This window comes from Protopterus annectens, chromosome 9.part0 (assembly GCF_019279795.1).
Source record: "Protopterus annectens isolate FY-2018-M chromosome 9.part0, PAN1.0, whole genome shotgun sequence".
Classification (NCBI taxonomy): Eukaryota; Metazoa; Chordata; order Ceratodontiformes; family Protopteridae; genus Protopterus; species Protopterus annectens.
Window position 1 is genome coordinate 980,471,918 of NC_056743.1, and position 23,512 is coordinate 980,495,429.

At 42.9% G+C, this 23,512-nt stretch overlaps 1 protein-coding gene across 1 annotated transcript in view; it reads left to right on the forward strand.

Moving 5' to 3' along the window:
• The window catches only part of SMARCC2 (SWI/SNF related, matrix associated, actin dependent regulator of chromatin subfamily c member 2), a 2,789,858-nt gene that overhangs the window by 1,058,378 nt on the left and 1,707,968 nt on the right, over positions 1–23,512 (forward strand). Inside the window, exon 9 of the mRNA XM_044083737.1 lies at positions 1,097–1,228. Coding sequence (XP_043939672.1) covers positions 1,097–1,228 — 132 coding nt within the window. The remainder of the gene's footprint in view (positions 1–1,096; positions 1,229–23,512) is intronic.

Genomic DNA, 23,512 nt, shown 5'->3' on the forward strand with positions numbered 1-23,512 from the left:
TAAGAGCTGAACAATTGTGTGCATGTGTGTGTGTGTGTGTGTGTGTGTGTGTGTGTGTGTGTGTGTGTGTGTGTGTGTGTGTGTCTGTATCCCACATAGGGTGATTTGCTTTATCCATACACGTAATGATAGCAACTCTTGAGCTTCTACAACATAGTGGAATGTGAAGTGTTAATGCTCCCACTTTCCCAAAGTTGTGCAGTCTCTGTGTTGTTAACTTTCTACTAGTAGAAACTCTCTTTAAAGATATATAATTTGTTTGCGTTTTAAGAAGGAATTTAAAATTGAGTACTACATAGTATTAACATGTCTTGGTTCTTTTTGCCAGTATTTGAACTGAACTTTGTTGAGTTTAAGTAGATCCCCAAGTGTTAGCTGTTTAGACTACCACTATCCGCTACATAAGTTTTGAGGAAAATCTTAGCGAGTGATTGTTTTATTAGCATCTGCTAATGTAGTTTGTAATATTGGAGATATTGGGGGAAGTTAGGCTATGAGACATGTTTAGGGAGTCGGTGTGCGTAGATATTACTGTTTTTATATACTGTAATGTTGATTGGAAATATCTTGATTTTATGAAATTTTACATATAACTAAAATTAAATATTCAAATGATCTGTTGAATGTAAAACAAATTGCTTACTTATTTCCCCTGAAGATATGAATATAAGAGGATATAACCTATATGGAACCAAACTTTTGGAATTCGTGATTTGAAGCAAAGAACTAAGTAGTGTATAAGAAAAGTTTTAGGAGGTATACTGTACAGAAAACAGAATACTTGTTTCTATGCTTACATGTGTATGCTTTATTTGTACAGATGTGACATTTATATACTTACAATGTTGTTGTGACATTCTTAATTATGGAACTGTGTGAGTTTTACTTTTTTTCCAAGTTTTTCAGTTTGTAGTCCTTGCAGCCTCTGCAGTGTTATAAGTCTGTCTTGCCTCCTTGAATTGATTTATTGAAGCCCTAACATAAGTGACTGTGCATAATGCTTTAGTAGTGAATGAGTTCTCTTTGGAGTGCTGGACATTTTCTTTTCTTTTTCTGTTGCCTTTAGTATAGCTGTCCCTTCTTTACTTTCTAATAGGTTCATGCAAAGTGGATTTTGGATACAGACACTTTCAATGAATGGATGAATGAAGAGGATTATGAAGTGAATGAGGAATGGAGACCTGTTTCCCGTCGGAAGAAAATATCTGCAAAAACACTGACAGATGAAGTAAGAGCATATTTGGTTTATTGTACTGTCCATGTAATGACTGTGTGAGCACTTTCCTCCAGTCTTTGTGGGAGTAAGAAAGGCATTAAGGCTGGGCATATAGGGAACAAGTTGATGTGTTGGGGGTTATGTTATTAGATTATAAAACAATCACAATTCACTGGTGCAGAAATGTACTAGAGATATAAAAACAGTCTTGGTGTTGGTGGATATGGTGTTTGATCACTTGGAGTAGCCTGCTAAGGAAGGAATGGTATACTTAAAGCTACATGAGAAGAAAAATAGTAGCATTTCACAGTATTGCAGATAGGTGCTTCTGTGGCAAGTTCCCCTCCACTACTATTTTATTTTTGAAGGGAGACGTATAAGCAAAATTGCGTAGAGGAAGGTATGAAAGACCTGATGGGTAGATGAGTATTAAAAAAGCTTAATGATAAGATATCTGTCTCATTTCCAGGCCTTCCTGAAGACACTGGAGAGTATGAATGTCTCTCCAAACACCATCATATTGGGTGACTTCAACTACCCAAACATAGACTGGGAACATTACTCAAGCCCCAACACCCTAGCCCAAAGGTTCCTGGAGTTCATAAACTCAAATGCTATGGAACAACTAGTCACCATTCCCACAAGAGGAGAAAATATACTAGACCTGATCATCACAAACATGGGGACAAAATGCTCCACACCGGAAGTATATCCCTCATTGGTGAGATCAGACCATAAATTAATCTCACTGGAGATCCACATCCCCCCAACCCCAGCAAAAGACCACAGTGAAGAACTTCTCAAAAGCAAACTTCACACTTCTTAAGACTGGAGTGGTATCCTTCAAGGCCCCCGAGCCAGTGGAAACCACAACCCACGCTGCTGAAACCCTTACAAATGCCTTCTACGAGCACCTCCAGGAATGTATGGATCAAGCAATCCCTAATAAAATCAAGACCCTTTCCACCAAAGGCAGGCGCCCAGTCTGGTGGACCCCAGCCATAAACAAACTCTACAACAAGAGGAGAAAGCTACTACATGACAGAGCAAAATTCCTAAAAGGGAAGGCATCTATGATCACTACTAGCAAAAAACTACGATCACTCATAAAATCATCCAAGGCCAACTTTGAGAGAAAAATTGCTAATGACACTAAAGACAATCATAAGGCCTTCGTTAGCTATGTTAGAAACCTGGTTGGAAACTCCCAGATATGCTCAGAATTAGTCCAAAATGATACAAAAATCACTGAACCCACAGACATTGCCAACATACTGGCAGACAGGTTCAGTGTAAATTTCTCCCCTCCCTCCCCCCCAAAAGGAGAAATATCTATCCCACCAGAGTCTAGCCTCCCAAACATCTCAGATGCCCAGGTGAGAGCTGCTCTCTCTAAAGCAAAAAACACAGCATCAATGGGACCGGACGGTGTCCCCGGCTGTGTGCTACACGAACTCAATGAGGAACTAAACCCACACATAAGGCTGCTGTTTAATCTTAGCCTTACTACAGGATACGTACCCAAAGAATGGCGTACGACAACTGTGGTCCCACTCCACAAAGGCGGTGCTTCTACGGACCCTGGAAATTACCGCCCCATAAGCTTGATGAGCCTTGTCTGCAAAGCTATGGAGAGGATCATAATGGAACTCCTAAATAAAGACATTGGGGACCTACAGACACTGGATCCTACCCAATTTGGCTTTGCCAAGGGCAGATCCTGCCTCTTGAACTTGGTCGACTTTTTCGAAACAGTCACTAAGGCAATTGATGAGGGTAAGGCAGTTCACACAGCCTACCTTGACCTAGCAAAAGCGTTCGACACAATACCCCACTCAGGCATCATAGAAAAGCTCACCAGCTTAGATGTAAACCCATATGTCACAAGATGGGTTGCAAACTGGCTCAAGGACAGAACCCACAGGGTTAGAGTTGCTGGTGCCATGTCAGACTCTAAGCCGGTCACAGGCGGTGTCCCACAGGACTCAGTCCTGGCTCACCTCTTGTTCGACATTTATTTTCTGAAGTGCAGGCAAACATAGGGGATTGTGGCTGACAAAATTTGCAGATGACTGCAAACTGGGCACCATAATTGACACTCCATCAGACACAGACATCCTCCAGAGAGGTCTCATAGAAATGGATAACTGGTGCCAGAGTCATGGCCTTAAGCTAAATGCCAAAAACTGTATAGTCATACCCTTTGGGAAAAACAAGGTAACCCCTAATTACCACATAGGTGGTAATCCATTAAACACAGAAGACGTTATCAGGGACCTGGGGACCCAAGTTGACAGTAACCTCTCTTTTGACACTCACATTGCCAAAGTGGTTAGGAAGACCTTCTACATTGCCCACCTGATCATGAAGGGATTCACATCCAGATCAGGAGAGGTCATTGTACCCCTGTACTCTTCACTTATCAGACCAATGATTGAGTACAACGCCCCATTCGGAATGTACCTTACCCGACACCTGCAGCAGTTGGAAAGACCCCAAATGTTCCTCACCAAAAGGATAAAGGGGCTCAAACATATGTCATACGCTGCCTGACTGAAGAAACTCCAGCTCTATTCAGTCGCATACCATCTGCTCAGAGGTGATCTCTGCCTGACATACAAGGCCATGTCCAACCCGGAATTAATGGACATGCTCCACCTCAAAAAATCCAAATCCACCAGAGCCATGAGAGCAAGAGACTTAAACCTCAAAACGGATATAAATAGGACGTGCTGGAGGGACAGATTCATCACCCAGAGACTCCCTACACTATGGAACAGAATCCCAGTCCATGTGAGGCAGAGTCCCTCACTGACTCTGTTCAAGAGAAATCTTGACGAGTGGATGGGAGATCGTAGGTTTATCCCGGGAATCATCTCTGTGTCACTGCTGGACAGAGGCACAGCAAACTAATGGGTATAGTATTCTCATCCTAAGGGGTGGTAAAAGCCACACACACTCTGGCTAGGCTTATAAATGTCCTAGGGCAGATAGCCTAGTATGAACCTATGAACCTATGAACCTATTCCTGATTTTTGGTCACAGTGTTTTAGGAGTTTGCATGTTATCCCTTTAGGTTTTCTCTGAGTGCTCTGATTTCCTCCCACATCACAAAAATATATGTTTTATTGCTGATAAGTATAAGTGCGTGGCTGTATATGATCTGATGATGTTCTTCGTGTTTCACTGTTGCAGTCATCACATTTGGGTTATCTGCTTGCAGAAGCCCTCAGTCGGCCTGATTATCAAAGTCTTGGGTCCTGTGTCGGTTGCTGTCTCATCTTCCATGACGTCAGGTAGTCAGGGCTATAAAGCATGCAGCCGACGCCATTACATAAGTCTTTCTTGCCGTGCAGTGCCTGAAGCAAAAGCAGTTCGCAAGTGCCAGTTGGCCGACTCCTGAAATTTTTGTTTTTGAGTTTTAGAACCGAAGTCTTCAACTAAGGCTAAGTACCCCGTTGGGGAAACTTTTTCTTTCCCTAAACCGATGTCAGTAAAAGTCAGTAATTGTATTTCTTGTGGAAGGCAAATACCTCATAAAGATTTTCATTCGTACTGTATTCCTTGCCTAGGCCCTGACCACGACGTACCTCGCTGTCAGTTTTGTGCCTTATTTAAGCAACAAACTATTCGCCGTTGGCATATTTTAACTTCTAAATACTTTGGTACTCGGTTCAATTATCCAGATATGTCTTCGGTAAGCCATCCGACTACCGACATTCTGAAGAAATGCAAAGATAAAGACAGAGACAGGCCGCCTAGGTCCAAATCTGCCGATGAAGCTTCTCTTAAGCCAGTCGCCAGTTCGCCGGTACTCAGGCGCTTTCGCAGCCCCTGATACCCGCTACTTCAGATTTGCAGGCCTCTACTGAGACCCATTCGGAGACAGGTATGCCGCAAGATGGTTCTACTGTGGAACCTTTGGATGTCTCTACCTTGGATGGGTCTGGAGCCGCTGTGCAGGCACTAGCTTCTGAGGGTGTATTCAGGCCTATTGATTTGTATATTAAACCGACGCCATCTTCTTCAAGGCCTTAAACTCTAACCATGTGTAGAAAACTGACGCCCAGACCGCATGGTCAGGCTTCTATGCCTAAAAAACAAATGATAAGAATGGCTGAAGACCTTATTACTTTAATCATGGGAAGCCAACATTCCCCCTCTAAGAGACCTAGAACTGAATTTGCTTATGATACTTCTGACCAGGATTCTGAAATGTCTGTTTCCTCTGATGACCAGGATTTACCCTTATCTACCTTTGAGGATTCTGATGTAGAGGAATCTATTCCCCCTGCATCCCCCCCAGAGGATTTCTCTTTTGGTGAAATCTTGCATAATCTTAGAAAGCATTTTCGCTGGGAAAGCCAGGATTACTCTGATTCTAAAAAGAGGCTCAGGGATTTCTTACTCCTGCCCCAACACAGGTCTTTAGCTATCTCTCCTGTACTAGACATTGTTGATGATGCCTTTTCGGAATCTAGCTTGGCCCCTGACTCTTTACCTCCTGCTCCCAGAAAACCTGATAGATATTACAGGGTTCCTGACTCTCACAAGTTCCTTTTTAAAAATCCTACTGCGAATCCTGAGATAATTTCACAGGGACCCAAGGCCATTAAGGCTACTACTGCTAAAAATCCTACCCCCTCTGATAGAGACTCCAGGGCACTGGATAGATGGGGTAGGAAGGTTTACACTTCTGCAACCTTGGCCATTAGGGCCTTAAACTGCCAGTTTCATATGTTAAAGTATCAGCAGCATATTATTGGATTGCTTAAACAAAAAATTATGTTGATTCCTGACTGTGCTGAAAATAAGGATTTACAGGATTTATTGCATTCTGCTGAACAAGATGGAAAACATACTTTGCAATGTGGTTTTGATTCACTAGAGGCAGCTTGCAGGGCTGCTGTCACTGGGTCTGTACTTAGAAGGCATGCTTGGCTTAAGGAGCAATCTTTGCCAGATCATGTTAAAGCTAAATTGCTGGATGCTCCCTTAAATCAGGACCGCCTGTTTGACAACAAAGCAGAAGAAGTTCTTAAAAAGATGGAGGAAAAAGCTAAAGTAATGCAAACTGTTAAAGATTTCCTACAAGTACAGCCTCCAAGATTAAGTAGGCATTGGCTGTCTAAGAAGTGGTCCTTTCCTGCCTCTTCCAGGCCTTCTCAGTCCAAACCCAGAACCAGCAGAACACCCAGACTTCAGTCCTAGGGTACACACAAGACTAAGCAGTGGGGGGCTCCCACTTCCAAATCAGGGAGTAGTAAGACACCCCCCTGTGGTAAGCTGTCTCAATGACTTAACTTTAAAACTTCCAAGCACTTCTCAACTGACTGCTCCTTTAGGGGGAAAGATTGCTCTGCAGGCAAAGATGCCTGGTTGGCAACACTGGATTTAAAGGAAGCCTACCTGCACATCCCAATCAGGGAATCTTGCAGAAGATACCTATGCTTCAAAGCAGGCTACATGCACTATCAGTTCTCTATACTGCCCTTTGGCTTATCTACTGCACCCACGGTATTCACAAAGTGCCTAGCTCCAGTCATTGCTTTTTGCAGGCAAAGAAATATTCAAACATACCCATACCTGGACAATTGTCTAATTCAGGCAAAAAGCCAGGACATACTTTTGAATCATCTGGTATTTGTACAAAAGGTGCTAACTTGTCTGGGGTACACCATAAATGAAAATAAATCACATCTGGGACCCTGTCAACAAATTATATTCCTGGGAGCAAGCTTGAACACAACTTCCCAGATGGCTTTCCTCACGCCAGAGAAACAAATTCATTTGACAACTTACTTCAAACTAATGGCCACAAAAACCCTGCTATCTGCAAGGCAAATACTGCAAGCCTTGGGGTTCATGGCCTCCTGCGTCCTACTAATTCCATATGCAAGACTGCATATGAGGAAACTATAGTGGTATCTAAAAAGCATATGGTGTCAACATTCTCAGGATCTAGAAGCAATGATTCCTATCATAACTTGCCTATGGTTAGAGTTCCTTTGGTGGGCAGAGGCCTGCCACCAAAACAAGGGACTACCATTCACTCTACCCCCTGCCACCCAAACCCTAACGACAGACGCATCAGACTATGCATGGGGGGCTCACCTGGCAGGGAAATGCATTCAGGGCAAATGAAACCCAAGTCAAATGCACCTGCATATCAATCAAAAAGAAATGTTAGCTGTACAGAATGCTCTGACAGCCTTCAAGGACCACATTCTTCCAGGACAATTAATGGTAAAGACGGACAACACCACTGTTATGTGGTACATAAACAAGCAGGGGGGTACCCATTCTTACCCCCCCTGCAGTCTAGCCATGGCTCTGTGGAACACAGCTTTGAGCTACCAAGTGCATCTACAGGCTCAATTCCTGCCAGTAAAACTAAATACACTGGCATACGAACTAAGCAGAAATCACATGGACCCACACGAGTGGAAACTGGAACCAAAGACTTTCAACATGTTGATAAATGAATGGGAGAGCCCAGATATAGACTTGTTTGCCTCCCCTCAGAAATACCAATTGGACAAATTCTGCACAAGGACTCCCCACAAACAAGCTTGGAAAGTGGATGCTCTGTCCTTCAGCTGTAAAAATCTATCAGTTTATGCCTTTCCTCCTTTGCCTCTCCTCTCCAAAGTACTACTAAAGATCAAACAGGACAAACCAAGGATGATACTGTTTGCACCAGACTGGCCACGCCAACACTGGTACCCCCTCTTGCGCAGTGTGTCACTGCTGGCTCCATGGCACCTGCCTCAGACCCCTACCCTGCTGTTACAGCAGGAGAGCTAGGTTCTGCACCCTCAGCTTCAAACACGAACCTGGCAGCCTGGCTAATTACCTAATCTCTCCGTAACCATCCCTCAGTAAACAAGTGTTGGATGTAATTTTGGAGGCAAGGAGGCCTAGTACTAGAAAATCTTATCGTGAAAAATGGAAAAGATTCTGTGCTTGGAACCAAACTCAAGGGATGGGCACAGCAGCGCCCAGTTTACCTCAGATTCTTCGATATTTAACTGAGATGCTTCACAAGGGACTTTCTTTTTCCTCCATCAAAATTCACGCCTCAGCCATTTCAGCCCATTACAACACAGAACCACCTTCTTCTCTCATCCACTGCTCAAGCAGTTCCTCAGAGGGGCCAAAAACTTAAGACCACCCAGGAGAGCCCTAACTCCAGCCTGGGACCTTAACTTTGTATTGGAAAAACTCACTCTTCCTCCTTTTGAGCCAGCTGAAAGTGCAGAGTTAAAATTCCTTTCTTGGAAAACAGCCTTCCTTTTAGCAATCACTTCAGCAAGAAGGGTATAAGAATTATAAGCCCTTATGGCAGTGGAGCCTTTCATCATCTTTTATGCAGATAGAGTGTCCCTCAGGACCATTCCCTCCTTCATGCCCAAGGTGGTATCCAGTGTGTGGCTCTTAATCAATCCATTCATTTGCCAACCTTCTTTCTAATCCACAAAACAAAGGGGAATGGATACTGCACTCCTTAGATGTGCACAGACAATTTAGATTTTACTTGGACAGAACTAAACCTCAAAGGAAGTCCGAACAGCTGCTGGCAGCATTTGCTGCAGAGTCAGAGGGGAAGGCTGTTTTAAAGCAAACCATTTCTAAATGGATAGGCCATTGCATTCATTTCTGCTGTAAGCACCATGGAAAACCTATCCCACAGGGGATTAGACCCCATTCAACCAGGGCTGCATCTACCTCTACAGCCTTTCTCAGAGGTGTCCCTACCAGGGACATCCTAGAAGCTGCTACCTGGAGTTCTGTACATACTTTCACCAAGCATTACCATTTGCCAAGTTTCTCTAAATCCAGAGCTGGCTTTGCCACTGCAGTCTTGCAGGGGCTTATAGCTGGTCCTAATGCTATCTAAATTCATCCTCCCATCCTTAGCTTTGGGAATCTACCCAAATGTGATGACTGCAACAGTGAAACATGAAGAACATAGTACAGTTGCGTACACTTACCATAAATGTAGATGTTCGAGTGTATTCACTGTTGCAGTCCTGGTTACCCTCCCTTCAGCCCCCTGACTTCTATTGACTATACCTCTATTCTGATTTAAAGCATTTTGGTGTATTTGCTTTTTGTTGGAGGTGTAACCTTGTATATAATTGCTTCCCATTATGGGGGCACATGACGTCTGGGGCAAGAAAAACTGATGTAATGGCGTTGTCTGCATGCTTTATACTCCTGACTACCTGATGTCACGGAAGATGAGACAGCAACTGACGCAGGACCCAAGACTTTGATAATCAGGCCGACTGAGGGCTATTGCAAGCAGATAACCCAAATGTGATGACTGCAACAGTGAATACACTCGGACATCTACATTTATGGTAAGTGCGCACAACTGTACTTTAGCTGTCCAGCATGGATTGACAGCTTTCCCTTTCATTATTCCTCATGACTGGGTCTTGGATCAGATGTCAGATCCGATCCAGGACTACACAAAACATAGATTCAAGGCTCGAGCTCCTCCTTCTCCCATAATCCCTTCTGTACTCTAACTCTCAGATCTCGTTTGCCACGTTTACTCACAGATGTGATTCTTGGCTCAGAGCTGCTTTACTGGTTTTTGGATGTTTTTGTCAAATAAGTAATTTTCTTTATTTGTCAGGCTTAAGTAATTCTCTTCCACTATCCTCCCCTCGCTTTTTTAGCTGGTCAGTGGCATTAAGACTTTTTTGTAATCCCCTTTTTTCTTTAGTCGGAGGTTGGCCTTTTTTGGTTTTGTATAATTGACAGGAATAGTCTTATTTCTTAAAGTAGTTGTACAAATTTTTTTTTTGTTTGGTAGTTGGCTAGTCTTGGCAGGAGTGTTTTGGTCCTGTTATCTTGCATTTTTTGTGTGTGTGTGTGTGTGTGTGTGTGTGTGTGTGTGTGTGTGTGTGTGTGTGTGTGTGTGTGTGTCTTCTGACTGGTATGTCTGAGAAAGACAAACCTACTGGGTTTAAAAGGTGTTTTTCTTGTGGGCATAAGATGCCACATTCTGACGCCCACAAGAAGTGTGTCTGTTTGGGCATTGACCACATCGAGGCTGATTGCTCTGTCTGTGTAGCATTCCTTTTGTCTGTGGGTCCCCGATTACTTCAGGCCCTAAGGATTCCAAAAGGAAAGTCCCATTTGCTTCCCTGTGCGCTTCTCCTTCTTTGACTCAAATAGCCTAGGCTTTTGGATCAGAGATCTCTGGATCTGAAACTGCCTTTGGCTGTCTCGGATTCCATATCTCCAGAGCTGTTGGTAGGTTCTGAGGTCTTTTCGGAGCGGAGGCTTTCAGATCTGACTGCAATTAGGCCCCCTCGGATTTGTCTGCTCCTTCAGATCCGAAGAGGGTGGTCCAGCAGGTGTCAGATCTCACAGGTTCGTTGGATCCAGTATTACTTTTTGAGGGCTGTCCTTCAGGATCCACCAAGGATCCAAAGCACTCTGCTCATAGGTATTGGAGCCAATCTTTGGATCAAGGGCATCATAGGTCTGCATCTGGGTCCAGGCTTGCATCTCCAGCTAAATCCACTCATTCTTCAGCTTCCTCCAGAGTCATTAGGAGCCTTTTTTCCCACATATATGGACAGGATGATGAGGAAGCTTCTTCAGGGGCCAGATAGAGATGGGTCTGTTGGCATCTCCAGCCTGCTCTGGCTTGGCAAGATCCCCGGCCCAAAGGTTGACCTCTCCTCTTCTGACTCTCCCTGTTTCGGAATTCCAGGACCCAATTCACCCAAGGGGAGATGACAGGTCTGGGATTGCATGCTTTTCTGAATATGTCAGTGTTCCGGACCAACTGGACTACGTTGCCATCAGATCAGAGTGGGTCTTGGCTCAGAGAGGTCGATGCTGGGTCTCTGGGGAGGGGATCATGTCTGGGCTTATTGAATTGGTCCTTTCCCTTGAGGGTCTCAGCCCTCAATAATGGCTTCATCCCTGGTGGTGTCGGCGCTCAGGGACGGGGAGGGAATTTACTCGAGTCTGTCGGTCTTTTGTATGGCAGAGCTGCCTTTCTCCAGGACTGGAACAGCGGCTTCCCGTGTACTAGGTACATCACAGCCCATCACTATTCTAAGCTCTGAGCCCATTCATCCCGTCCCAAGGTAGTCTTCAAGCAACGTCTAACCCCCAGGAGGTTCCCCTGTCTTCTGAGTCCTCCCATGAGCCCCACACAGAGGAAGTGCCATGGAAGAGAAAGTGCAAGAGGATGCACTTGGACTCACCCATGGAGCCCTCATGGAGGACACAGATTTCAGTGAGGAGGATGGGTCCCCCAGGTCTCTGCCAGATGACGTTGCCATTGGAGACATTTTGGAACCCTTGAAACACAAAGGTGGATGGTCTTCCCAACCCCCGTCTTCAGAGGAATCTGTTTCTGAAGGCTTTTGTGATGGGCCCATCTACATCCTGGATGTCCCCCCTGCACAAGAGCCCATCGACCTTATTTTGTGCAGGGCTTGGAAGGAACCTACACTGTGGAACCGGTCCACAAGAAGGCTGACAAGTTCGAGTCCCCCTTCCAATAGGATGCAGGCGTTCCAGTTAATGCCATTGTGGTTAAAGCGGCCACCAAAAAGGAGCTGAATGAGCAGAACTCCACCATCCATCCCCTGAACAGGGAGTCTCAGATGATAGATAGACACGTGAAGTGAGTCTATACCTCAGCCATGTTTGGCTTGAGAGCTTTTAACTATTTGGTGAACTTTACCCGCCTCCAACAAGACCTGGTTGCTGAACTAACTTCAGAGTTTATGTCTGCGGAGGACCTCAAAAAGGTCTCTCCCCACCTAACCACTCTTATCTTCTCTTGCCAACTCCCCCATGAGGGTAATCTCTAATGCTGCTGAGGGTACCTCTCGAGCGGCCAATGCAGGCATTGCCTTGAGGCGTCATGCTTGGATGCGTTTGTGTGGGTTTGCGGAACCCTTCAAGGCGTCTTTTACGAATGCCCTCTTTGATGGCTTTTCACTTTTTGGACCATCAATCAAGGAGACTTTTACCCACAGTGAGCAGGAAGGGAAGGCGCTGTCGGCAGTAGGGATCAAATTCTGTACCCTCCAGAGGTCTTTTTCCAAGAACCAATGGGGAGGTAAGAAACTTTGGTTGTGAAAGGTGCAGAGTTCCTTCCAGGACGCTCCTGAGGATTCTTCTTCCAGAGGCAGGGGGAGTGGGTTCAGTGGCAGACGCCACCCTAGAGGCAGAGGGGCGCCCACAGAACCAGGGCTTCAGAGAACCTTTCTCTGAAAAGCCCTTTCAGCTCCCCTGAGGCATTGCGCAACTGTCCTGCACTGGAGGCAGTCAGAGGTCGGTTCTTGTTGCACCCAAATGCCTGGACACCCATAACGAATGATTGGTGGGTGCTCAATATAATATCCAGGGGTTATTACAGTCCCTTTTCCCAACCATCTCTAATTCCCAAGAGAGTTCTCCCCGACGTGCCACCCAGTCATTGAGAACTGGCCCAAAGAGAAGTTCTAAAACTTCTAGAAAAAAGAGCCATCCAGGAGGTCCCAACAGGACAAGGAGGGTCCGGAACTTATTCTCGCTTCTTTTTGGTGCCAAAAAAGATTGGGGACCTGCATCTGATCTTGGAACTCAGCAAGTTGAATCTGTTTGTCAAGAAATCGAAGTTCCAGATGGTCACTGTTCAGTTCATCCTGTCACTTTTGTGCAAGGACAAGTGGATGTGCTCCATAGACTTCCAGGATGCTTGTTATCATATCAAGATAGACAGGCACTCCAGGAGGCATCTGCACTTCTGGTTGGGAGCCAGTCATTTTCAATTCAGAGCCCTGCCCTTTGAACACACCACAGCCCCCTGAGTGTTTACCAAATGCTTGGCAGTTGTCGCGGCTCACTTGAGACTCCATGGATTACAGGTCTTTCCATACCTGGACGATTGGCTCCTCACATCTCCCACAAGGCATAGTCTGACATTAGCGACACAGCACCTTTTGGAGACCTTCAACAAGTTAAGCATTATGGTCAATGTGGCCAAGTCAAAACTGACTTCTGTGCAAAGTCTGAAATTTATAGGAACCCAGCTCAACACAGTGACAGAAATTGCAGCTTTGACCCTCGGAGAGTGGATTTGCTCAAGCAGTAGGTCAAGGCAATTCTAGAGGTCCCATCACCACAGGTGCATCTCATTCTTAAGGTTCTGGAGTCAATGTCAGAGGCTATCCTCCTTGTACCGCTGGTGAGATATTACCTGTGAGCACTTTGCTAGCAGCCAAATGGTCCATTCTCTATCATCCTATGTATATGCCGATATGACTGACACCTATTTGCATGCAAAATCTTCAGTGGTGGCTTCTTTCAGAGGATCTTTTCTGAGGCAGACCCTTTTCTCTTCCCCCTCCCACAGCCACAGTGACCACGGTTGCTTCCTTGCTAGGATGGGGGGGGGGGGCAGAAAGGTCCAAGGCACGGGGTCCCCTACACAGATCAAGTTGCACATCAACCCTCTAGAGATGAGAGCAGTCTTCCTGAAATTGTAAACCTTTAAGGATTGCCTTCCTGTGGGGATGATTGCAATTCATACAGGCAACATGTCAGTGGTCTGGTACATCATCAAACAGTGGGGAACACATTCTTATCCACTGTGCAGAGAGCCCATGAGAGTGTGGGAATGGGCGATTTCTTCCAGTTAATAAAACCACCAGTACAAAAGGAAAGAAAACAACCAGCCAGTGAATCCACCAATAATTTATTTAAAAACTGATGCAAAAAACCAAAATACTGTTGAAATCCAAAAGCGTACCACGGAGACCTTGTACCAGCAACAACAAAAGTATGGTCTTAACGAATTTTATTTTTCACAAACGTTTTCGCCACACAAAGGTGCAGCTTCCTCAGAGAAAACAAATTAACAATGAGGTAAAATGCACGCCCCTTTTATACAGGTCAAAAGGGAAATTACAACATGGTAAACAGAACTCATTGTGAACTTGAAAAACAAATGTAAAACTTCACAAAGTCAACATATTCTACAAAGAGAATATACAAGCCATAATTCATGTTGAAAATATCTATTTAGAAATGTGAAATGTTACCAAAGAGATAAACATAAAATTTAGAATAAAATATTTAAAAAAATATGAAATCATAACAATAAAAATGGGAAAGTTCAACATGAAAATCAATCTAATAGTAACGTAAAAAATAAATAATACTGAGCAACAGTGAATTAAAAACTGGGTGAAAAATGCTAATCACCCATTATGAAAATAAGGCGTAATAGACGCCTACATAACATGTAGCTGTGTATTTAACACACAAATATGACTACTGAGGCCCAAAATGTAACTTGCCAAGGATGGTGCCTACATCACATCATAAGAAGGCAAGAGAAAAAAGCAGGGGAAAAAAACATTGGAAGAAACCTTATGTATGCATAAATTAGTAAAGTAAGCCTGCAAATAAAGGTACTACCTTAAGTAACTCCTCAACTTGAGTACTGCTGATATGTTGCAATTTTCATTTAAACCCGGGTAGCAAAATGCGTCTAAGCGCAATTGCCACTCCAGTTCACGTACTTCTAGAAGAAGAGTTATAGGGCCTCCCCGAATGTTATTGGTCACTTGATCTATGGCCATAAACGAAAAGGAGTGCCCAGGATGGTTGTCAATGTGTTTAGCCAAGGCATTAACATCGGAATTCTTCTTAATTGCATACATATGCTCATAAACACGGTCCCTAAGTCTGCGGTCAGTCTTCCCCAGATAGAATGAGGGACAGCAATCACAGAGGGCCAAGTATACAACTGATCTGCTTTCACAATTAAATGGAGCTAGAATAGAATACTTCCTGTCCCTTATGGTGTAGGTCTGTCCTGCCTTCATTTTGTGGCACCAGTTGCAGAAACCGCATGGGTACATACCCAAGCGTTTGTTGAAAGTTTTTTTAGTTAGGTCCCTCTGTAAAAGTTCCTTAAGATTATTGTTTCTCTTAAAGACAAAATTAGGAAGAGGCCTAATTTCTCGGAGAAGCCTGGGCTCCCCAAAATGAATTGCCAGTTTTTCTTAATAAGTGCAATAGTAGTCTGAGTATTGAGACTAAAAGTGTGGACGTAACTGATAGTAAAGTCTCATCCATGGTTGGTCAGAGGGATGTCATTAGGAGAGGGGATACCCTCAATGAGTGAATGTGAAATGTTATTGGTACTAAGGTCGAGTAATGTATGGCTTTGCAGGATTGGTTTATAAACCCCATTTGTCCTTTTAGCTGTAACTTCTAACCTAATCTCATCAATGAGGTGCCTTGGGGTAACCCCTGTTAAGGAACATGTTACACAATAGTGTGCATTCGTTCTGAAAGGTGTCAAAATCACTGCACATTCTAACAGCCCTAACCATTTGGCCTTTCACGATGGATTTCTTTTGTTTGAAGGGATGGTGGCTTGTGAAGTGCAGGAACGAGTTACAGTATGTTGGCTTTCTGTATACGCAAGATGTGTAGGTGTTCCCTTCCTTTCTCAACTTTACGTCGAGGTAGTCAATTTCTAAAGATGAAAATTTTGAAGTGAATTTCAAAAAATCAGTCGTGCCATTTAAAAACTGTACAAAGTCTATGGCTTCTATCTCACTACCATGAAAAAGGATGAAGATATCGTCCAGATATCGTGTGTAAAATTTCACTGCCTGCATCCTTTCACTAGTTGAGAAAAGAAAGTTCTTTTCCCAAAAACCCATGAAAAAGTTGGCGACAGAAGCCCCACAAGGGGAGCCCATCGCCACACCTTTTTTCTGTAAAAAGTACTCCTTATCAAATAGGAAGTAGTTGGATGATAGGACTATATCCAAGACTTCTGTCACTAAATCAATTTCAATTTGTGGTGCTCCGCAGTCTAAAAGCAAGAGTGAAATCCATTCCACAGCCTCTTGGTGTGGAATGGAGGTGTATAAGTCAACAACGTCGATGGTGAGAAAGTTGTTCTCATCATCGAACGGGATGGTGTTGAAGTTGTCCAGGAAAGACCAGGAATCTTTACATACACCCCGAAGGTCCTTCAGATATTTAGACAGGATGGTGTCCACCAATTTGGCACTGGGATATGTCATAGATGATCTACCATCAACCAGCGCGCGCATAGGTGGGTTGTTATCATCCTTATGGACCTTGGGGATGCCAAACATGACTGGAATTTTTGGCAGTGAAATGTCGATGAAATTGTAAGTTTCAAGATCAATCTTACCCTGTAAGAACAAGTCTCGAAAAAGACCCCTCATCATATTGTGGGTGCGATGTATTTCATTAAGGGAGGCTGGGGAATAGGCAGGTGTATTGAGGACATCAAGCATTTTTTCAGTGTACATTAAGTTGTCCATAATTACAAGTCCGCCTCCTTTGTCCGGTTTGACTACTCGGACTGGGTAGTGACATAATTCATCTAAAAGGGAAACTTGTTCTTTAGTGATATTATACCGAGATGTTTCGGTATAGTTGTTACATGCCTTAAAGGAATGTCTGATGTCTGCTTCACAAACCCTTTCGAAAAGCTGGAGAGAAGGATGAATGGGGGGGTTATACACACTCGGTAATTTAAGAGAGTCGTGTGGCAAGGCAACTTCGTTACTAAACAGTAACTTGAAGTTCAACTTTCGAACAAAGCATTTTAACTCGATGAGTTCCTTAGAGATGTCACCCATTTTACTAGGGACAAAGGTGTAACCAAGGGCAAGTAACTCAACTAGTTCTTCCCTCAGTTCAAAGTCCGTGAAATTGTAAATAGTGAAATCACCTTTACGATTAAGTATGATTCTTGGGACTTGGTATGAGTGACAGGGGTTAAGGTCAGCGGTAATGGCAGGAAGAGAAAGGTCTACTACTGTATGTGAAAGGTACGGGGTCAGACAGTCAGGAACTGGAAGGCCAGGGGAAATTTCTTCCCTTTCTATCTCTTGTTGTGAGATTGTCGGTGATTGCGGTTGCCTAAAAAACTATTATTGTTTTTATTAGTGTTAGTCCTGTTTGTGTTGGTGCTGTTGTTGCCTTGATTACCCTTCTTAAAACCTTTAATCCTGTCACTGCGTCTAGGGCCTACTTCGTCTACCCCTACCTCGTCTTCAAAAAAGTGAGGACTGGCTGAGGCAGGGTTGGGTGGAGGATTAGATTGTTCCTGGTGAGTACTGAAAGTAGTGTTATGAGATTCAGGGACCTGTAATTTAGGATATGCAACGTTGTCCTGATAGGCCAATCTGTCTCTGACTAATTTTTTGTTCTTGTTAAGCTTTAGTTTAACAAGAAGTGTGTTAATACTGGAAAGGGTACGGTCGTAATCGAACCTGTACCTTACAAAATTCAAGTCTGCTTTAATCTCCTTATCTAAAACGTCAATCTCCTTCAGAAGGACACAAACATGCTGGTTATAATGTTTCACAATTAACTGTAACAGGTCTAAACCTTGTTGTTGAAATAAGTCCTTTAAATCACAAAGGAAATTGCTATTATTGATTAGACCTGAAGGAGAAAAAGTGCTGCGCAGACCTTTTGGAACCAGTTTCTCATGGATACACTGGTTAAAATAACCAATCTCAAGCTGCAGCTTTTTCAGCTTGAGGATTTTACTGTCAAAAATTTTTAATTTATTAGACAGTAACTCGTTACTAGAAATGCTATCATGCTGTCCTACTGTACTTTCCATAGGTTTAGAAAAGACAAAATTGTCCGTATTTGTCATCCATTCAGAGAACACAAATGGGGCATTCACATTGTCGATATGGCCTGAAAAAGAACCAGAGTTATCAGAAGCAGCTGTACGTAAAGAAGAAGCTGCAGGCTCAGTAAGCCAACCAGAGTTAATTATGTTGTGGTTAGCTGAACGTTCTCCGCTACTGCTAATACCTGCTCCTAATAAAAGGGCAGGAACACCATTAGGGAAAGTACCTGTAGTTGCTTCCAATCCGGAACCGCTAGTAACAGGGACAGCAGAAGTAGATGTAGGGAGCGGTAGTGCGCTGTGTTCGTTTGTAGGATGAAGAGGTTGTCCTGCCGGTATTGGAGAACCGGAACTCGCCTGTATACCATTGGGGGCTGCAGAGCCTTGGGTAAGTAAAGTTGTAGAGGCTACTTGGCGGTTCCTGTTGCCATTGATACCTTCCAGTAGGTCGAAGCGTGCATTGAGCTTGTCGAGCCTTTCCGACAGCGAAATCAGCAAGGCAGGCACATCAAGAAGTAAGTTAGGTTGCACTTCCTTCACGCTAGAATTGGTAAAGATGCGAGGGCTGCTGGGACTAACAGGGCTCCCCGTGGCCATGTAAGCAAACAAACAGATGCAAAAAACCAAAATACTGTTGAAATCCAAAAGCGTACCACGGAGACCTTGTACCAGCAACAACAAAAGTATGGTCTTAACGAATTTTATTTTTCACAAACGTTTTCGCCACACAAAGGTGCAGCTTCCTCAGAGAAAACAAATTAACAATGAGGTAAAATGCACGCCCCTTTTATACAGGTCAAAAGGGAAATGACAACATGGTAAACAGAACTCATTGTGAACTTGAAAAACAAATGTAAAACTTCACAAAGTCAACATATTCTACAAAGAGAATATACAAGCCATAATTCATGTTGAAAATATCTATTTAGAAATGTGAAATGTTACCAAAGAGATAAACATAAAATTTAGAATAAAATATTTAAAAAAATATGAAATCATAACAATAAAAATGGGAAAGTTCAACATGAAAATTCCTGGACAACTTCAACACCATCCCGTTCGATGATGAGAACAACTTTCTCACCATCGACGTTGTTGACTTATACACCTCCATTCCACACCAAGAGGCTGTGGAATGGATTTCACTCTTGCTTTTAGACTGCGGAGCACCACAAATTGAAATTGATTTAGTGACAGAAGTCTTGGATATAGTCCTATCATCCAACTACTTCCTATTTGATAAGGAGTACTTTTTACAGAAAAAAGGTGTGGCGATGGGCTCCCCTTGTGGGGCTTCTGTCGCCAACTTTTTCATGGGTTTTTGGGAAAAGAACTTTCTTTTCTCAACTAGTGAAAGGATGCAGGCAGTGAAATTTTACACACGATATCTGGACGATATCTTCATCCTTTTTCATGGTAGTGAGATAGAAGCCATAGACTTTGTACAGTTTTTAAATGGCACGACTGATTTTTTGAAATTCACTTCAAAATTTTCATCTTTAGAAATTGACTACCTCGACGTAAAGTTGAGAAAGGAAGGGAACACCTACACATCTTGCGTATACAGAAAGCCAACATACTGTAACTCGTTCCTGCACTTCACAAGCCACCATCCCTTCAAACAAAAGAAATCCATCGTGAAAGGCCAAATGGTTAGGGCTGTTAGAATGTGCAGTGATTTTGACACCTTTCAGAACGAATGCACACTATTGTGTAACATGTTCCTTAACAGGGGTTACCCAAGGCACCTCATTGATGAGATTAGGTTAGAAGTTACAGCTAAAAGGACAAATGGGGTTTATAAACCAATCCTTCAAAGCCATACATTACTCGACCTTAGTACCAATAACATTTCACATTCACTCATTGAGGGTATCCCCTCTCCTAATGACATCCCTCTGACCAACCATGGACGAGACTTTACTATCAGTTACGTCCACACTTTTAGTCTCAATACTCAGACTACTATTGCACTTATTAAGAAAAACTGGCAATTCATTTTGGGGAGCCCAGGCTTCTCCGAGAAATTAGGCCTCTTCCCTAATTTTGTCTTTAAGAGAAACAATAATCTTAAGGAACTTTTACAGAGGGACCTAACTAAAAAAACTTTCAACAAACGCTTGGGTATGTACCCATGCGGTTTCTGCAACTGGTGCCACAAAATGAAGGCAGGACAGACCTACACCATAAGGGACAGGAAGTATTCTATTCTAGCTCCATTTAATTGTGAAAGCAGATCAGTTGTATACTTGGCCCTCTGTGATTGCTGTCCCTCATTCTATCTGGGGAAGACTGACCGCAGACTTAGGGACCGTGTTTATGAGCATATGTATGCAATTAAGAAGAATTCCGATGTTAATGCCTTGGCTAAACACATTGACAACCATCCTGGGCACTCCTTTTCGTTTATGGCCATAGATCAAGTGACCAATAACATTCGGGGAGGCCCTATAACTCTTCTTCTGGAAGTACGTGAACTCGAGTGGCAATTGCGCTTAGACGCATTTTGCTACCCGGGTTTAAATGAAAACTGCAACATCTCAGCAGTACTCAAGTTGAGGAGTTACTTAAGGTAGTACCTTTACTTGCAGGTTTACTTTACTAATTTATGCATACATAAGGTTTCTTCCAATGTTTTTTTCCCCTGCTTTTTTTTCCCCTGCTTTTTTCTCTTGCCTTCTTGTGGTGTGATGTAGGCACCATCCTTGGCAAGTTACAGTTTGGGCCTCAGTAGTCATAGTTGTTTGTTAAATACACAGCTACATGTTATATAGGCGTCTATTACACCTTATTTTCATAATGGGTGATTAGCATTTTTCACCCAGTTTTTAATTCACTGTTGCTCAGTATTATTTATTTTTTACGTTACTATTAGATTGATTTTCATGTTGAACTTTCCCATTTTATTGTTATGATTTCATATTTTTTTAAATATTTTATTCTAAATTTTATGTTTATCTCTTTGGTAACATTTCACATTTCTAAATAGATATTTTCAACATGAATTATGGCTTGTATATTCTCTTTGTAGAATATGTTGACTTTGTGAAGTTTTACATTTGTTTTTCAAGTTCACAATGAGTTCTGTTTACCATGTTGTCATTTCCCTTTTGACCTGTATAAAAGGGGCGTGCATTTTACCTCATTGTTAATTTGTTTTCTCTGAGGAAGCTGCACCTTTGTGTGGCGAAAACGTTTGTGAAAAATAAAATTCGTTAAGACCATACTTTTGTTGTTGCTGGTACAAGGTCTCCGTGGTACGCTTTTAAATTTATTTAAAAACTGACAAAACTCTTTGCTCTAACGTCTCGGCTCAACACAAAAGCCTTCAAGGAGTAAAAACATTCCAGAAAAACTCGCCTCATAAACTGTGTTCAATTAAACAATCAATCAGTCAATCAAATCATATATTTCCAATTTAACTCTTCATTAAGTCCATATGGATGCAAAGTGTTAAATTTCAAAATATAAAGAGATTATTTTGTCAAAAGCCGTTTTTTTAAAGACATTCATCAAACAGTGATACTTTAACTTTCTCTAGTATAGTACCCTGTAATCCTTCACTACTGCTGTTATGAAAAGATTTAAAATGAGTGGCTGTAGAGCTTTCTTCCTTCTCATTATGGATATCTCTTATATGCTCAAGCATTCTAACCTTAAATGCTCTCTTGGTCTCTCTGATATAAAATAAATCACAAGGACATTTAAGTGCATGTATAACTCCCTCTGTGTTGCAAGTAAAACTTTAACATGTATCAAATGGAATATTTACATGCTTTACATTTGTTACAACAAGATGTTCCTATTGGAAATATGTTTTGATTAATCCTGGAATCAGGGGTGCAAAACTTCCCCTTAACAATGAAGTTTTGTATGTTTCTACCCCTTCTATAGGAAATACCTAATCTAGCATTTAACTAGGAAGAAACATTTTTCAAGGAGCACAAATAATTCCAAAAATATTTCACTTCTTCAATAATTTCAGAACTGAAACATCCAAATGTAGTAACAAAATAAATAAGCTCAGAAAATTATTTTCCGTTAATCTTATACGGAACCAACATCTGAGAATTAGTATGTGGGTTTTTAATAGAAGAGCCAGAACATAATTTCTTCCAGCTTTTTTCCATCAAACTTTTATTATAACCCCTTTTTCTCAAACATATCCACAGTTACTTTTAATTCCTTTCTTAAATCCCAGATATTATTGCATAATCTGGATACCCTTAATATCTCACCATATGGAAGTGCTTCCAAGATACGAGTAGGATGGCAACTATCTCTGTGCACAAATTGTGTGCCTTGATCAAATTTTCTGACAGACATAGGAAGCAAATTTACACTTCAGCCACTTTTGGCCCGAGTGCCCTGAATTATCTGGCACATTTTACATGCCTCAACAGAGATCTGGTCTCAGAGCTCACCAAGTTTCTTTCAGAGTTGATGCTGGCGGAGGACCTCAAGAAGGTGTTCCCCAAGCTCACCACTCTTTCTTCTATTACCAGTTCCTTGATGAGGTTAATTTCCAATGCAGCGGGGGGTACCTCTCAAGTGGCTGGTGCAGGGATTGCCATCAGGCGTCTTGCCTGGATGTGGTTATGGGGGTTCATGGAACCTATCAAAGCATCTTTTACTAATGCCCCATTCATTGATTCCTCACTATTTGGGCCTTCTGTCAAAGAAGCCTTAACTTACAGTGAGCAGGAGGGCAAGACTCTGTTGGCGGTCGGGATCAAGTTTTCCACTCCCTAAAGGTCCTTTTCCAAAAACCAACAGGAAATAAGAAACTCTGGTTCCACAAGTTGCAAAGCTCCTTTCAAGATACTCCAAAGAATTCCTCTTCCAGAGGCAGGGGAAGGGGATTTAATGGTAGGCACCAGTCTAGGGGTAGAGGGGGTTTGCAAATCAGGGCTCCAAAGGAACCCTTATCTGAGAAGTCTTTTCAGTACCCCTGAGGTGTTGCCTGGCTGTCCTACCCTGGAGGCAGTCAGGGGTCGATTTTTGTTGCATTCAAGTGCCTTGGCATCCATAACAAATGATCAGTGGGTTCTCAAGATTATATCCAGGAGTTATTGCATTCCCTTTTCCCAACCACCCCCAATTACCAAGAAGGTTCTCCCCAATGTGCCACCCAGTCAGAGAGAAGTGGTCCAACTAGAAAGTTATAGCACTTCTAGAAGAAAGAGACATCCAGGATGTCCCGACAGGATAAAGAGGATCTGGAACTTTATTCCCACTTTTTTGATACCAAAAAAGATGGGGGGACCTCCGTCCGATTTTGGACCTCAGCAAATTGAATTTATCGGTCAAGAAGTCGCAGTTTCGGATGGTCACTGTTCAGTCCATTCTCCCCCTACTGCAGAAGAATGAATGGATGTGCTCCATAGACCTCCAGGATGCCTACTATCGTATCAAGATAGACAGGAGCTCCAGGAGGCATCTGCACTTCCGGATCAGAGCCAATCTTTTTCTCTTTTTCAGTTCAGAGCCCTACCATTTGGACTCACCACAGTCCCCAGCATGTTCACCAAATGCTTAGCAGTCGTAGTGGCTCACCTGAGGCTTCAGGGATTTTAGGTCTTTCCATACCTGGATGATTGGCTCCTCACAGCTCCCACAAG